Below are 12,728 nucleotides of genomic sequence, written 5' to 3'. Positions count from 1 at the left end.
AATTACCACAAATAACTATACTTCCAAGGAAGTCCAGCTATATACAGCAACTGAAAATGCACCTCTAGATAATGACTTGTTTACAAGGAAAGATAACTGCACTGTAATAGTGAACATTACCAATAATGACAGCAGTAATTATCCCATATCTATCATAGTCTTTTTAAAGACATTTGGAGAGTTGAACAGGAGTTTAAACTACCAAGAAGAAACTCCAACTATTTGATTCAATAAATAACTACACAGTGCCCAAAATGTTGAGCACATAAGTAAGAATTAAAAAAAAAAAGATATTATTTCCTGTAAGTAAGCTGGATTTAGAAATGGCATCACTACTACATCTTAGGAAAAAATGCCCATGAAGTTTGGTGGTTTGCTGTACGTAATCTCCACCAATACTCACTGTATTCCACCCTTTTTCTCTTCTTCCTATCCTTCTGCTTTATCTCCTCTTCTTCCCCATCACCCTCTTCTTCCCCATCTTCATCCTCTTGCTGTTGTCCTTGTGTTCCAAACAGCACGAGATTTCCACGCACAGCCTTTTTCATAATTTTCTTATGCTTTGATCCTCCCTTCACCAGCAAGACCCTCCTCTTGAGGCAGGTACACCCAAACATGCAGTCTGGCCGGCGGCAGTGGGTGGGCTGACGTTTCTCCAGTGCCAGACTGGCACATATGCAACCCAGCCGGCAGAAATCATTGTTGCAAGGAGGTGCTCGTCGTCTTATTATTTTGTGGATAGGTTTGCTTTTAAGAGATGCCTAAAAAAAGTTTTAAAGAAGCATAAACTTCAAATTTTCATAAGAGGAATATTTTAGTACAATGCAATCAAGTATATGCAAAATTGCTGTTCGAAGTTCATTTAGAAAACCCCTCGAGCTACATTGTTTACATACAAAAACTTGTCCTCTATACCACAAAAACCCCCAAAATCCCCACAGAACAGAGTTTCAATTTGAAGTTTTTTGAGAGACAACTGGAGACAGCAAAACCATCCTGATAATAAGCAGGATGTGAAAAAAGCAAAAGTTATCATGGGACAACCAGGTTACATGACCAGGATTTTCTTGCGGTTAGCTCAACTGAAAACATCAAAATGAAAATAGCAAGGAAATGCAGCTACTGAATAAGAATTGTTTTAACTCAAATTTCAATTGTGAGAATTTTAAACAGTTCAATTATTAATTTGTATCAATACACTATTATCACAATTAGCTTTTTCCCCTACTGCTAATTCAGCATTCCTCAAGTTTCACTGCAAAGACACACCACAAAGGAATCTCATGCTTTATCATGATCCTTAGAAGCGTCAGTCTTATTTTCTGCATCACTATGCATCATCCATAAGCAGGTAGATTAAAAGCAACAGCACAGAAAAGAAAGAAACTATTACAGATGTACCTGAGCTGTAAGCAGGGTTACCAAAGAGATGTCTGCTCGCTCTTCAGTAATATAGGTCCGTGGTTTCCCATCCCAGAGAGCACAGTCTTCCAAGTCCATTAACTTCACTTGAGATTTAGACAAACCTGGTGGACGAGGTGCTTGGTGATGCTGTGGTGCTTGACGCAAACTGATCTGTTTTGGAAAAGTATTTTCATCCACAGTTGGCAGCACAAAACCATCTGCTTGGTTACTCAAACTGCTAGCAGGCTTAGCAGACTTTTCCCCGGACACTGACAAGTTCTGCTTCTGCTTTGGAGGAAAAGGTGAAGGCAAAATAGGTTTGTAAGATGATTTTGCTCTACTGTTTGTAGATGTCTGTCTGGTTTGAGTCTTTGTTTTCCTAGAGGTAGATGATGGAGGAACAGGCTTCAATGTGTAAGATGTTGATGGAATTACAGTGGACTGCTTCTTTAAAACACTGTCGAGCGTTCGAACATAGCTAGTGCTCTTAGTGGGAAGCTGATATACCACAGGAGAAGTGGGAGTGTCAGAAGAGAATCCCATACTTGTTTCCATCAATTTCCCTTCATTTTCCAGGTACTCATCCAGCTTGTCACTACAGAACGCTGAGCGATTCTTCAATGAACCTTCTGAACTGCCACCTAAATAAATGAAGAGTACTTTAACTCCTGGACTTAAATTTTATAATAATCAAACACGGTAGGATAGTTTTGATTATACAGCTCTAAAAAATGCACTCTTCCACAATAATAGCATATAATACAGGCACACCAAATATAATCCATTCTGAAATACAACCAGCAGCCTGCACAATTGTTTTTGTGGAGATCTTACACCTGCATTTGTGGTGGGCTGGCCTTGGCTGGACTGCAGGTGCCTGCCAAGCCACTCTATCACTCACCTTCTCAGCAGAATGGGGGGGTTAAAAGTAAGCTTCATGGGTCAATATAAAGGAAGTTTAATAAAGCAAAAGCAAAGTTTCTCTCTTCCCTCATTCATCTCCATTCTGACAATGTAAGAATGGAGATTAACAAGGGAAGAGAGAAACTTTGTACCAGTACAAAAAAATTCTTTAATCGTAACAGTCTCAATACAAAAAAATACATCTCTTACTAAGACAGACACAAATACCAAACAGCTAGGTCCATGAAAGGTCAGGAAAATGGCCACATGTTGGAAATATGTACATTGATCTCTCTCTTTTTACGTTTTTTTACCTTCATTTCTAGAAGCACCATGAAGTTTCCCTCGCCAGCCTTTGATTTTTGTGAAATCATTTGTCTTTCCTGTCCTGGAAACAAAAGAAAATCCAGTATCTGGAAAAGAAGAAAGCTAGCCTCAGTTTATGAACCAAGTTTAATTGCATCAGTGTCTTAGCAAATGCTGCTTCTTCCTTTTCAGGGATAGGTGAACAGTAGCAAATTCAAAAGATTTGAAGCAACTTAATTTTTTCTATTTGTTTTTTTAATTAACAGAATACTTAAGAGAAGGCCAAATTCCCTGTAGAGCTCTGCTCTATGGCTGAGCACCTGCAATCCCACACACATAGTGTTTCCTTTATTTTCTGGTTTGGTCTCCTTGGCATTTAGCAAAAGCAGTTGGCTCTGAAAGTCTAATGGGCCAATCAACTAATTAGCGGGCTAAAATGGAAGAGCCAGGTTTTGAGCTCATACTACAGCTTCACTCAGCAAGAAAAGTGATTTGATTCTCTCCCCTCAGTTGGGCCAATGGCTTTTATAACACCTGCAGAAACTTCATTTAATGTTCACTGCTCTGTCAAATTCATATGAGTATCTATTAGGGGCATGGTCAGTGAATAACCACAAAAGACAAACAGTTACATCTCTGTCAAGTTAGCGTCAACTGTGGGAGCTAACATGGAATGTAAAGGTACTAACAGGGATCTGTGTGGTCATTTAACATATTCCTAGGCTAGAAATAATTGCATTGGACACTAAGCTGACTGAGGTCTTCTGAATTGAATCTTCCTCTCCTGCAGTGTAAACCATCTGAAATTCAATGTCTGCCTCTACCAGCTCCTAAAAGCAGTAGATTAAGAAAGACATTAAGTAATCAGAATACTACAGTGAGAGAAACAGTTAAGTAGAAGAAGATAAGCATATAAGATAAGCTACACTTTGCCCATCCAGGTCACTATTGAATACAGTACCTACCAACAGTATGAGAACCACAGTCACAGTATGATTCACAGGATAAGAAATGCACTTGTTTGGATACCAAGCAAATTTAAAAAAGAACAGTCAGTCACAACTTTTGTAATAAATAATTATCATGAAGTTATAGGGTAGCCCCCATGTGGCATCTCAAGGCCTTCTTCTGGAAAATTCTGATACTCAACTCAGTGACAGACAACATTTTTTTGTTTGGTATGTGAGCAGTATCAGACAAATTCAGATTGCTTAATCTTTTTCTGAGCAATTTGAGAGGTCAGTATAAAATAGACAGATGCTATTACTGGATCACAACCATCACAAAACGGGAACCCTCAAAATAATCCAACCACAATTACTCAGGACTCCTTGCCCAGTAACCACAAAATGATCTACAGAAGTTCTCCTATTTTGTCATTTTAGAATCATTTTCATCTCTTTAGATACCAAGTTGAACTAAATAGCCATTCTCTCCTTCTCATTGATAATAAAAAGGTGACACTTGAGATTACAGCAAATTTATATTCCACCCACCTGGAGAATTGGGGTTGGTACCTGGATAGCTCCAGAGAGAGTAATTTGAATAGGAAAGAGGAAGTTGCACACCCAAATATTTCAAATCAATGCTCATTGTTGGGTCCACAGAATTCAACTTCAGTCCCACTACAAGAAATAAGTAACAGTAAATGTCTCAAGGAAGTAAGATGTTAGGAAAAAGAAAATCAAGATATTCACTAAAAGATTAACCATTCAGTGACCATAGGCTTTTCTGGCATTTCCCCACCATTTTAAGAGACTTGAAAAAAGCATTACTGCCATAACAGTTACTTCCATTGGATTTATAGCAGGTATAAATTCAAGAAATTTTACACAATGGGAATTTGAGAAAAAAACTGAATTACTTTTCATCATTTTTTTGACTGCTACTGAAGTTTTCACAGAAATTTATTAACCATTGTGCCAGTGTTGTAAAAAATCTCATAATAAAACTTTCTATCTGTTTTTCTGAATAAATCGGCACCATTTACATCTTTGAAGGCTAGAGTTATTCTCTAAACCCAACCCAGCTGACTGATATTTCATATCCCTAAGTTACCAATCCTGCCAGCAGTACTTACACATCCCCTTTTGTACTGAGCTAAACTCAAGCAAGAACATATATCACACATACATTAGCTTCAACCAGCAATAAGAGACAAGAAACCACATTTTAGCTCTGAAGAATGTGTGTGTGTTTGTTTGACTGCTATGATATGAGTTTAGGCAGCTATTTCAGGACCCATCTGGTCCTGAAATGGGGAAAAATGGCTATAAAGAAACGAAACAGTCTGTGTTGTTAAAGGCACTGAATCATTTGTGGTGGCATCAACATGTTCCTTCATTAACAATCCCCAATAGCCAAATTGAAAGATTTACTTGGTAAGAAAAGCTATTTTTGTCAATGGCAGAAATAATATAGATACAGAAGTGATGAGAAAATTAAAAGCTAGGAAAATTGTACCTTTTCAGGAAATATTGTTATACTGAATTCAAGAAACCATTCTCAATAAAATTCAGCTCACAGCTGGGAGCTGAGAACTTTTATTTTGTCTTTTAGCTATAGAAACTTTCAAATGTTGCTCCTGTTGCCCACAAGTTTGAAATGAATACATTAAATGTATGCATCTTGAAACTGAGGATGTAGGGCTTGACAAGGCTCAAGAAACAAAGTCATATTTGCACATACAGCAGAAAGCTTGTGCTGGCCATACACATTTATGCTCACTAGTGGAAACACAGCAACCAGATTACTAGCAGCCCGAAAAAAATTGACATGAAACAAATCTCAAGCATGGTTATTTAAACAGATACTGTCATCACAGGCAGTCTAGTGAGATGTAATTTTCATATCTACATAGGAAAAACAAGAAGTAAGTCAGTCTCATGTTTTGTATAAAAATATGTCGACTGACAAGGGTCAAGATGCCATTCATGTCTTTTTTTTTCTATTCAAATAAAATTGAAAGAGTACAGAGTTTATTTTTCTTTACTCTCCTTTTTGCCACCTGCAAAAAAAAGCTTATCTTTGTTTTACCCTTAAAACAAAAATAAGAACATCACACATACAGAAAATCTATTTTTTCAGTTTAGGATCACAAAGTAAAAAACACCCAAGACAAAACCCAAGAGGATGAGCCCAAGAAGTGTAAAATGGAATGACTGCAGCCAGGAGCAGGCAGCCAGAGGAGAACAAATGGTAACAGTTAATTATTATGTCAATAAAGACATCCCCATACACAACAGGTGAATAATCACTTTTCAAAATTTCTATCACTTCCAGAGCATTGTTAAATTTCAGTTGCTGTAAGCAAACAGTAGCAAAGAAGAACTAGAAGAACTTTCTCATCTTTATCAGCTGCAGCTGATTAACCTGAAAGAGGTAACATGACAACAGTGCCTTCAATTTTCAAGAATATAGTCAGGAATTCAAATCAGCCCAGTTACAAGAAGCATCCCGTTGCACTGCAGTGCTCCAGCAGGAACTTTCCTTTTAACACACTTAAGTTGGATTCCCTTCTTTCTGAAGCATTTTCCTGCAATTCTGGTGCCTCTAAAATCTAGACAGCCTCCATCACCCTGTTTTTAACTTCACAGATCAAGAGCAATTGTAGGGTTCAGGTACTGCTCCAACATTTCATCAGTGAATCTCAAATAGAATCTTGAACTTCTCAACCACACTGCTGAGAATCAAAACAGAGTTAACATCAAAACTGCTATGTCGGTTCCTTCCAGGATCTCAAGTCTGCAAGGCAAGAGATCTGTAATTATTTGGAAGATGAAGGCAATCTGAAGAAAGTCTGGTTCCTTGTCCACATGCAGCAGTATGTCCTCAGTCTACACAAGAAGGAAGCAGCTTCTTCCTTCACTTCTTCTTCCCTTTCTCAGTCCCAGCTGTGGGTTCTCAGCCCAACTGGGCTTAGCACTTCTTTAAAGGGGTAGGGATGGATAATGTTAATGATAATGAAGTCTAACAACAAGAGTATTCATAGTGTAATTCACTTCACAGCCCAATCAGATTGCATCTCTTGTAGTAATGCTCTTGCTGCAAACAGTTTTCCTGTGTCTTCTTTTCCCTCTAAAAATTAGAAGCTGTGGTTTATCTCCATCATTGCTGAATTGCAATTTCACTATTTAACAAGCTCAGCAGATTACTATCCAACATGATGGAAATGATGGTCATTACCACTCAAGAAAATCAAAATTCTTCAGATGTCTTCTTCTTAGCCTAATGCTTGACATTTCTTGTCCATTTTTTAGTATCTGTGAACTGCTCAAAGCCCTTCAGAAGGCGCCTCAGACTTCAGCTGGAGAAAAAGCATGTGGGTTGTACATGTTCCCAGTTGCAGGATTATCTCAGGAGTAAAAGCCCTCCTAAGTGCTGTAGTTGCCAATGTACCACATGGTTGCCAACATACTGTAATTTTATACTTTTTTTGGGTAAAAATTAACACCTAGGAGGTCCACAATAAAATCCTAAAATGGCTTAACATTTCTAGTTCTAATCACACACCATGCATAAACCATTCAAGACAGTCCAATGTTCTTCACCACAGAAGCTCTGTGAGGGCCCAGAACAGCTCATATCAGAACCAAGATCAGTATTTGCAGACTCAATCCCTACAGTGTTACAGTTATGTGTTTGAAACAGTCAGGGCACACCTCAGGAGTATGCAGTACAATGTTTCCGTGTGTATCAATGATTTCATCACCGGCTCTGCTGCCAACGTTAATGTCATTGGTCTCAGGACTACCATTACTGATGTCTTTCAGCATCATAAGAAGAGAGAACATGAAGTTCCACTCTGTGGATCCTTGTATTTTCCTCCATCTATCTCAGAATAACACTGTATATAAACAGAAGATCACAAACTACAAGTACCTTGCTTAGCCCTTTAACATGGCTAGTGAACTGGATAAATAGGGACTCATAGAAATAAGGACTCAAATCACAGTAAATGTAGTCTTGGTTAAGTGTTGCTGGATCTCTAGCTCTTCTACTCACCAAGAAATGCCGACTTTTATGAAGGAGTAAAACCAACTCTAACTGCTTTCAACCAGGTTTGGGTCATTACAAAACAGGCACCATCAAAAGGCTCAGCAACTTCTGCAAGAGGCACAAAACATGCAGACTCCTGCTCTCCTATTGGAGATTCAGGAGTCACCTTTTGCCACCTCCACATTTTCTAGTTTGCAACAAAAATGGGTGCAGATGAGAATCCAGGTCCCAGCCATATCAGGCATACACAGTATTGGCACCAGTAGGAAATCATCAGCTGAGTACGACTAAGTGTAATGACCAATCAGGCTTATCAGTATGTACATGACCACTTACCTTCCTGAAGGCTAGGATGTATTACTTGTTTATGCCTCAAGGTCTTCAGCTCTTCCATCAGCTCCTTTTCCAATATTTGTATTCTTGCTTGACAATCTACTCAAAAAATAACAGAACATATAAAAAACATTTGCCATGCAAAAAACCTGACCTAATTATTAATTTTTTCAGTGTGTCTTTACAAATTCCCTTATTGCAGGAAAGAGCCACTCACAAAAAAAAAAAAAAGTACCTGGATCACTTGTAGTCAACAAGGGAGCCTGAAGATTCTGTGACTCTTCTCCACCAGCTCTATCAACAGTGTTAATGTCAAGAGCTTCCTACATACATGAAGAGCCTTGAGTAAGTTAAGATACCTTAAAACACTTAGATGCAAAGTAGACCACATCAAGTACTACCAAAATTATTCAAAACATGAGACTGTTTCATAAACAAGCATGCATTCCTTTATACAGAACTCTAGATCCCTCTACTTTTCCCTAAGCTGCAAGAAGTAACACCATGTTATGAGTAACACAGGGTCAAAATAAGAACAGATTTGGAGAAGAGGTCACAAAACTAAACTCGGTTTAAAAGAAAATCAGCTGTAAGCACAAAGGCTTTACAACTGAACAACAAATTTTTGAATTTTACTCCACAACAATGAGGTTTTACCTTTGATGCAAAGGACACAAAAAGAACACCATCAACATCTTCAAGGTCTGGTTTAACATCTGGAAGGATATTCACAGGCCCCAGAGAAGTGTTCTTGCTGGCTACTACATTTTTCCCTATACCTTTAGGTGGTCGACCAGCCTTGGAAATTTTCAGTTTCCGGGGCCTTCCTCTTTTATTTGTAGCTGATGATAGAGTGCTTTGATTGTTACCAGAGCCTTTGAGGGACATAGGGTTCTTCAGTATGCCAGGCCTTTTTCTGCCACCAATCTCTTTATCTGGAAAATCACAACTTACTGAGCCCCTGAGATTAAAATTAGGTAATTTGGATAGAGCCCACTGGGCCTCTCTGATTGAACAGTATTTCTGTGACATTTTACTCCCAGGAGATTCTTTCTTCATAACTAACTCCTCAGGCCCAGTGACTGTGCCTGAGCAAGAGTCTTTGTGATTTTCAAAACACACGGGCAAGGAATCCAGGATCGCACCCAAAGGGGATTTATCCTTCTTGCAAGAGGAAAGCATGGTCTGAGGCAGCTCAGATATCTTCACTGTGCTCTTCGTGACTGTACAAGGCTCCAAATAGACCACAGGCATCTTACCACTATCCAGTTTTAACATTTTTGCTTTGGCAACACCTGAAGGACTGGTTAGCATACGCTTCCTAGATGTGAACTCTCCATCAGTTCCATCTGTTTCACGGCGTCTCATTAGGTGTTTTTGTACAACAGGATCATCATCATCAGTGTTGGAATATTCATCAGTTTCTTCATCTGTGTCTTCCTGTTTCACAGTTATTCCTTGTGTGCAAATATTTGACTCGTAGTCATAGTCATCTACTGGCTCCTCTTTAATGACTACATTAAATTGTCCATTCGGGTCCAATGGAGATGCCACACGGGAATTGCTCTCATAACTGCTAGCAATGGGACTGGGGTGGGAGAGAAGGGACAAAACCAAAATACAATGTAAGATTTTTATTTTATCAAATCTCCTTTACCAAAACTGCGCCATCTCCCACAGTTCTTGGTTATATTGTAAAAAGCCTCTAAAATGCTCCCAGAAAAAAGTCTGCTAAATAAGCTGTCATTTTCAAGCTTACATTTTTAGAAGTACTCAAGAAACCCCAAGAAATGGCCATTATTAAGAACAATCCAACTTCTTATCTGAAGGCAGCAGCACAACTTCCTTCCCTACTAATATCAGGGTGACATTTGCCCTTTTTCCTCTTTTACTCAACATGAACTCATGCTAAGCTGTCATATTTGAAATGCTCAGAAGCAGCCTTAGTTTGCTGTGTATCTCATTAAGACACTACTAAAGCCATTATGCTTGCAAGTAAGAAGCCAAGTGAGCCCTTAAAGCACCAAAATTTTAGTTAATGCACCCTGAAGCCATATGCAGACAATTCCTAAATTCAACTGTTGTTTGAACACTTACAGAATACTAATATCCTACTGAATTCTGCTGCATTTTCCACTAAGTCTGAATCCTAACTTAACCAGAATTCAAAATACCATGCATTAGATACTGAAGACTAAGAGTACAGGCAGCTCATAATGGGCTTCTTTGAGGGCCAGACAGATCTAGAAGAACTACAGTCACCAGTCTTCTTTAGTGTATCAGAACCTGGCTCCTTGTCATAAGAAAAAAACACTAACGTATGAAGCCAGAAACTCATATCCAGAATAAAACTCAGAAAAAAAAGGTCAGAATTTATTTACTCAATGTATCACATAGTATTCAAATAATACCTTTATACTTATATGATACACTATATATAATTTAATTATATTAAATTATTATTGTCAACTTTGTGTTATTAAAATGTTATTAAAAGTAAAATTATTTGTTAATGACAACAATTTCAAGTAAAATTTAATGCAATTGCAGTACTAATATATTATATAGAGAGTAAATATTGCTTTATATATACTGGAAGTATATATGTATGTGTGCCTATTTTATCATTAACATTATCCATCCCTATCCCTTTAAAGAAGTGCTAAGCCCAGTTGGGCTGAGAACCCACATGTGGGACTGAGAAAGGGAAAGAGAAGTGGAGGAAGAAGCTGCTTCCTTCTTGTGTAGACTGAGAACATACTTCAGGGAGAAGAGCTGGAACACACAAGAATCACAACACAGAGCTGGGAGTATTCCCTTTATGGAGAAACACTGCAGTATTAAAACAGGAAGCTGGCAGTCAAGATACAAATGTATATATTTACATATAAAATTCTAAAGCGAAGCTACCTAGAAAATTTGTTGCAACTCATAAGGACACTAAGTAACCATTATTAAGCTTAAAGCACAAACATGACTCCTGAGGGAACAGCAGGCAGCAGGAGACTGGAATACCAGTCCTGTTTTGTCTACTGTTTTCTCCGGACAATGAGCTTCCTATTAGAAATTTCCTAACTTTCATGTAATTAATAATGTGAAATGTAAGATTAAAAAGCCTTTCTGGGTCAGTGAGTTACTGTGAAAGAAATGAAAAGACAGATTACTTGTAAATTACTGGCAGCTGAAAATCCTGCCACAATACTAAACTAAGAGGTTGATTCAGCAAAGCTCATCCACAACTAAAATTAATATTATTAAGACTCATCTGCTCTGCTATTTTAGAATTCTTGAAAATCAAGAGGCAAAAAGCCCTAACAAACTTGCAGGCCAGGATTTCTATTTGATATCTGGAACTAAAAAGCCCTGCTGTAAAACTGAAACTTCAAGACCCAAATATTGTTTTATTCCGGATAATGCAACCATAAGCCAGGTGGTGACAAGAGTGAGGTATGACCCGTGCATGTATATGCACAAGAAGATAAAGCATTTGCACAAAATCCTGTTTTAAAATTTTGATGCAATAACCAACTCCTCAAAGAATAAAAAAGTGGCTTTCAAGCACTGAACCAATTTCATCTGGCCTTAGTTTCTGAAGTTACATGCAACCTAAGTAGTCACAGAAACTTCTCTTCCTCTAATTATGGGAAGATGAATCAAGGCAGGTTGTCCTCTCAAAATCTTCAATCTAAGATCAGGTAAAAATGGTGAAATAGTGTCTTAACTAGCTCTTTCTTTACCTGGTATGGAACAGTGCATATTTAAACCAACTTTCTTATAGCCCAAGTAATGTATTTGGCACTCTTGCAATATAACAACAAAAGCAGACAGACTGCCTTATGGGCTTTTTCCAGATTAAAAATCACTAAGCTGCTCATTTTTTGAAAAGTACTAAAATACTTTTTTTTTTTTTTGGCATATCATTTTAAATTACACTGGGAAGAAGTTGGAAGGGGAATCTGATTTCTTGTGGAATTAATCTAGCAATCTATGGCAGAGGTTTGAAGGATAATCACTTGCCTTTTTCCCCCAAAAGAAAGGCAAGAAAGGAAAAATACTCAAACTATCAAGACTAAACACAAGACAACTAAATTAGAACAAGACTAATGGAGCATTAAAAATCCCACAGATTTTTTATTTTTGAAGAAGGAAATTCAATAGATCTTGGAAAGGAGGAGGAGTACATAAGCCTGTAAGTCTTAAGTAAAGTTTGTTTGTTCCATGGCCTAAACATCTAAGTACATCCAGGGATAAGCATTTCTACTGAAGTATCCACAACCCAAACACTTTTTTTCTTTACAACACACCTATTTAAACTAAACATACTATCAGGCCACAGAAGCAGAAGGAAAAAACCCACATAGTACCTTGCAAAAGAAAACAGTCCTTTATTTCTGAAGTCCTCTAATAACTCAGGATTAAAATTACTCCTAGGTATATATGCAAGCTTTTACATGGTTCTATTATTAAAATGTCAGAAGAATTGAGTATGGGTGGGAAGTATCACCCTCAACAGCACTAGGAACTCCACTTCTTTTGAGGATTGTCTGAGAGGTAGCAGTTCCCAACTTGCTTCTCAAATCTAAGCTCAGCAGAAATCACTACCCTGCCTAAAAGCAAGATAGTGCCTATCAAGTACTACCTACTAAGAGTTTGCCCACCACAAAAACAAAAAAAAAAACCAAAAAAAACCCCAAACCAAACAAACAAAAAAACCACCAAATGCCCCCCAAAAATACAACACAACAAAAAACCCCAAACAAATAAACAAAAAACCCGCAACTTCC

General features: G+C 37.9%; 1 protein-coding gene across 10 annotated transcripts in view; it reads right to left on the bottom strand.

Annotated features, from left to right (window-relative positions):
- Positions 1–12,728, bottom strand: part of MGA (MAX dimerization protein MGA) — a 59,482-nt gene that overhangs the window by 31,439 nt on the left and 15,315 nt on the right. For all 10 annotated transcript variants that reach the window (XM_077180183.1, XM_077180181.1, XM_077180188.1 and 7 more), the window contains 7 exons: positions 8,602–9,532; positions 8,180–8,267; positions 7,948–8,043; positions 4,110–4,238; positions 2,622–2,720; positions 1,402–2,045; positions 404–761 (listed from right to left, as the gene is read on the bottom strand). In XM_077180183.1, coding sequence (XP_077036298.1) covers positions 404–761; positions 1,402–2,045; positions 2,622–2,720; positions 4,110–4,238; positions 7,948–8,043; positions 8,180–8,267; positions 8,602–9,532 — 2,345 coding nt within the window. The remainder of the gene's footprint in view (positions 1–403; positions 762–1,401; positions 2,046–2,621; positions 2,721–4,109; positions 4,239–7,947; positions 8,044–8,179; positions 8,268–8,601; positions 9,533–12,728) is intronic.

Source organism: Agelaius phoeniceus, chromosome 6 (genome assembly GCF_051311805.1).
Source record: "Agelaius phoeniceus isolate bAgePho1 chromosome 6, bAgePho1.hap1, whole genome shotgun sequence".
Classification (NCBI taxonomy): Eukaryota; Metazoa; Chordata; class Aves; order Passeriformes; family Icteridae; genus Agelaius; species Agelaius phoeniceus.
The sequence above is the reverse complement of the archived record's forward strand: the minus strand, read 5'-3'. Positions and strand labels throughout refer to the sequence as shown.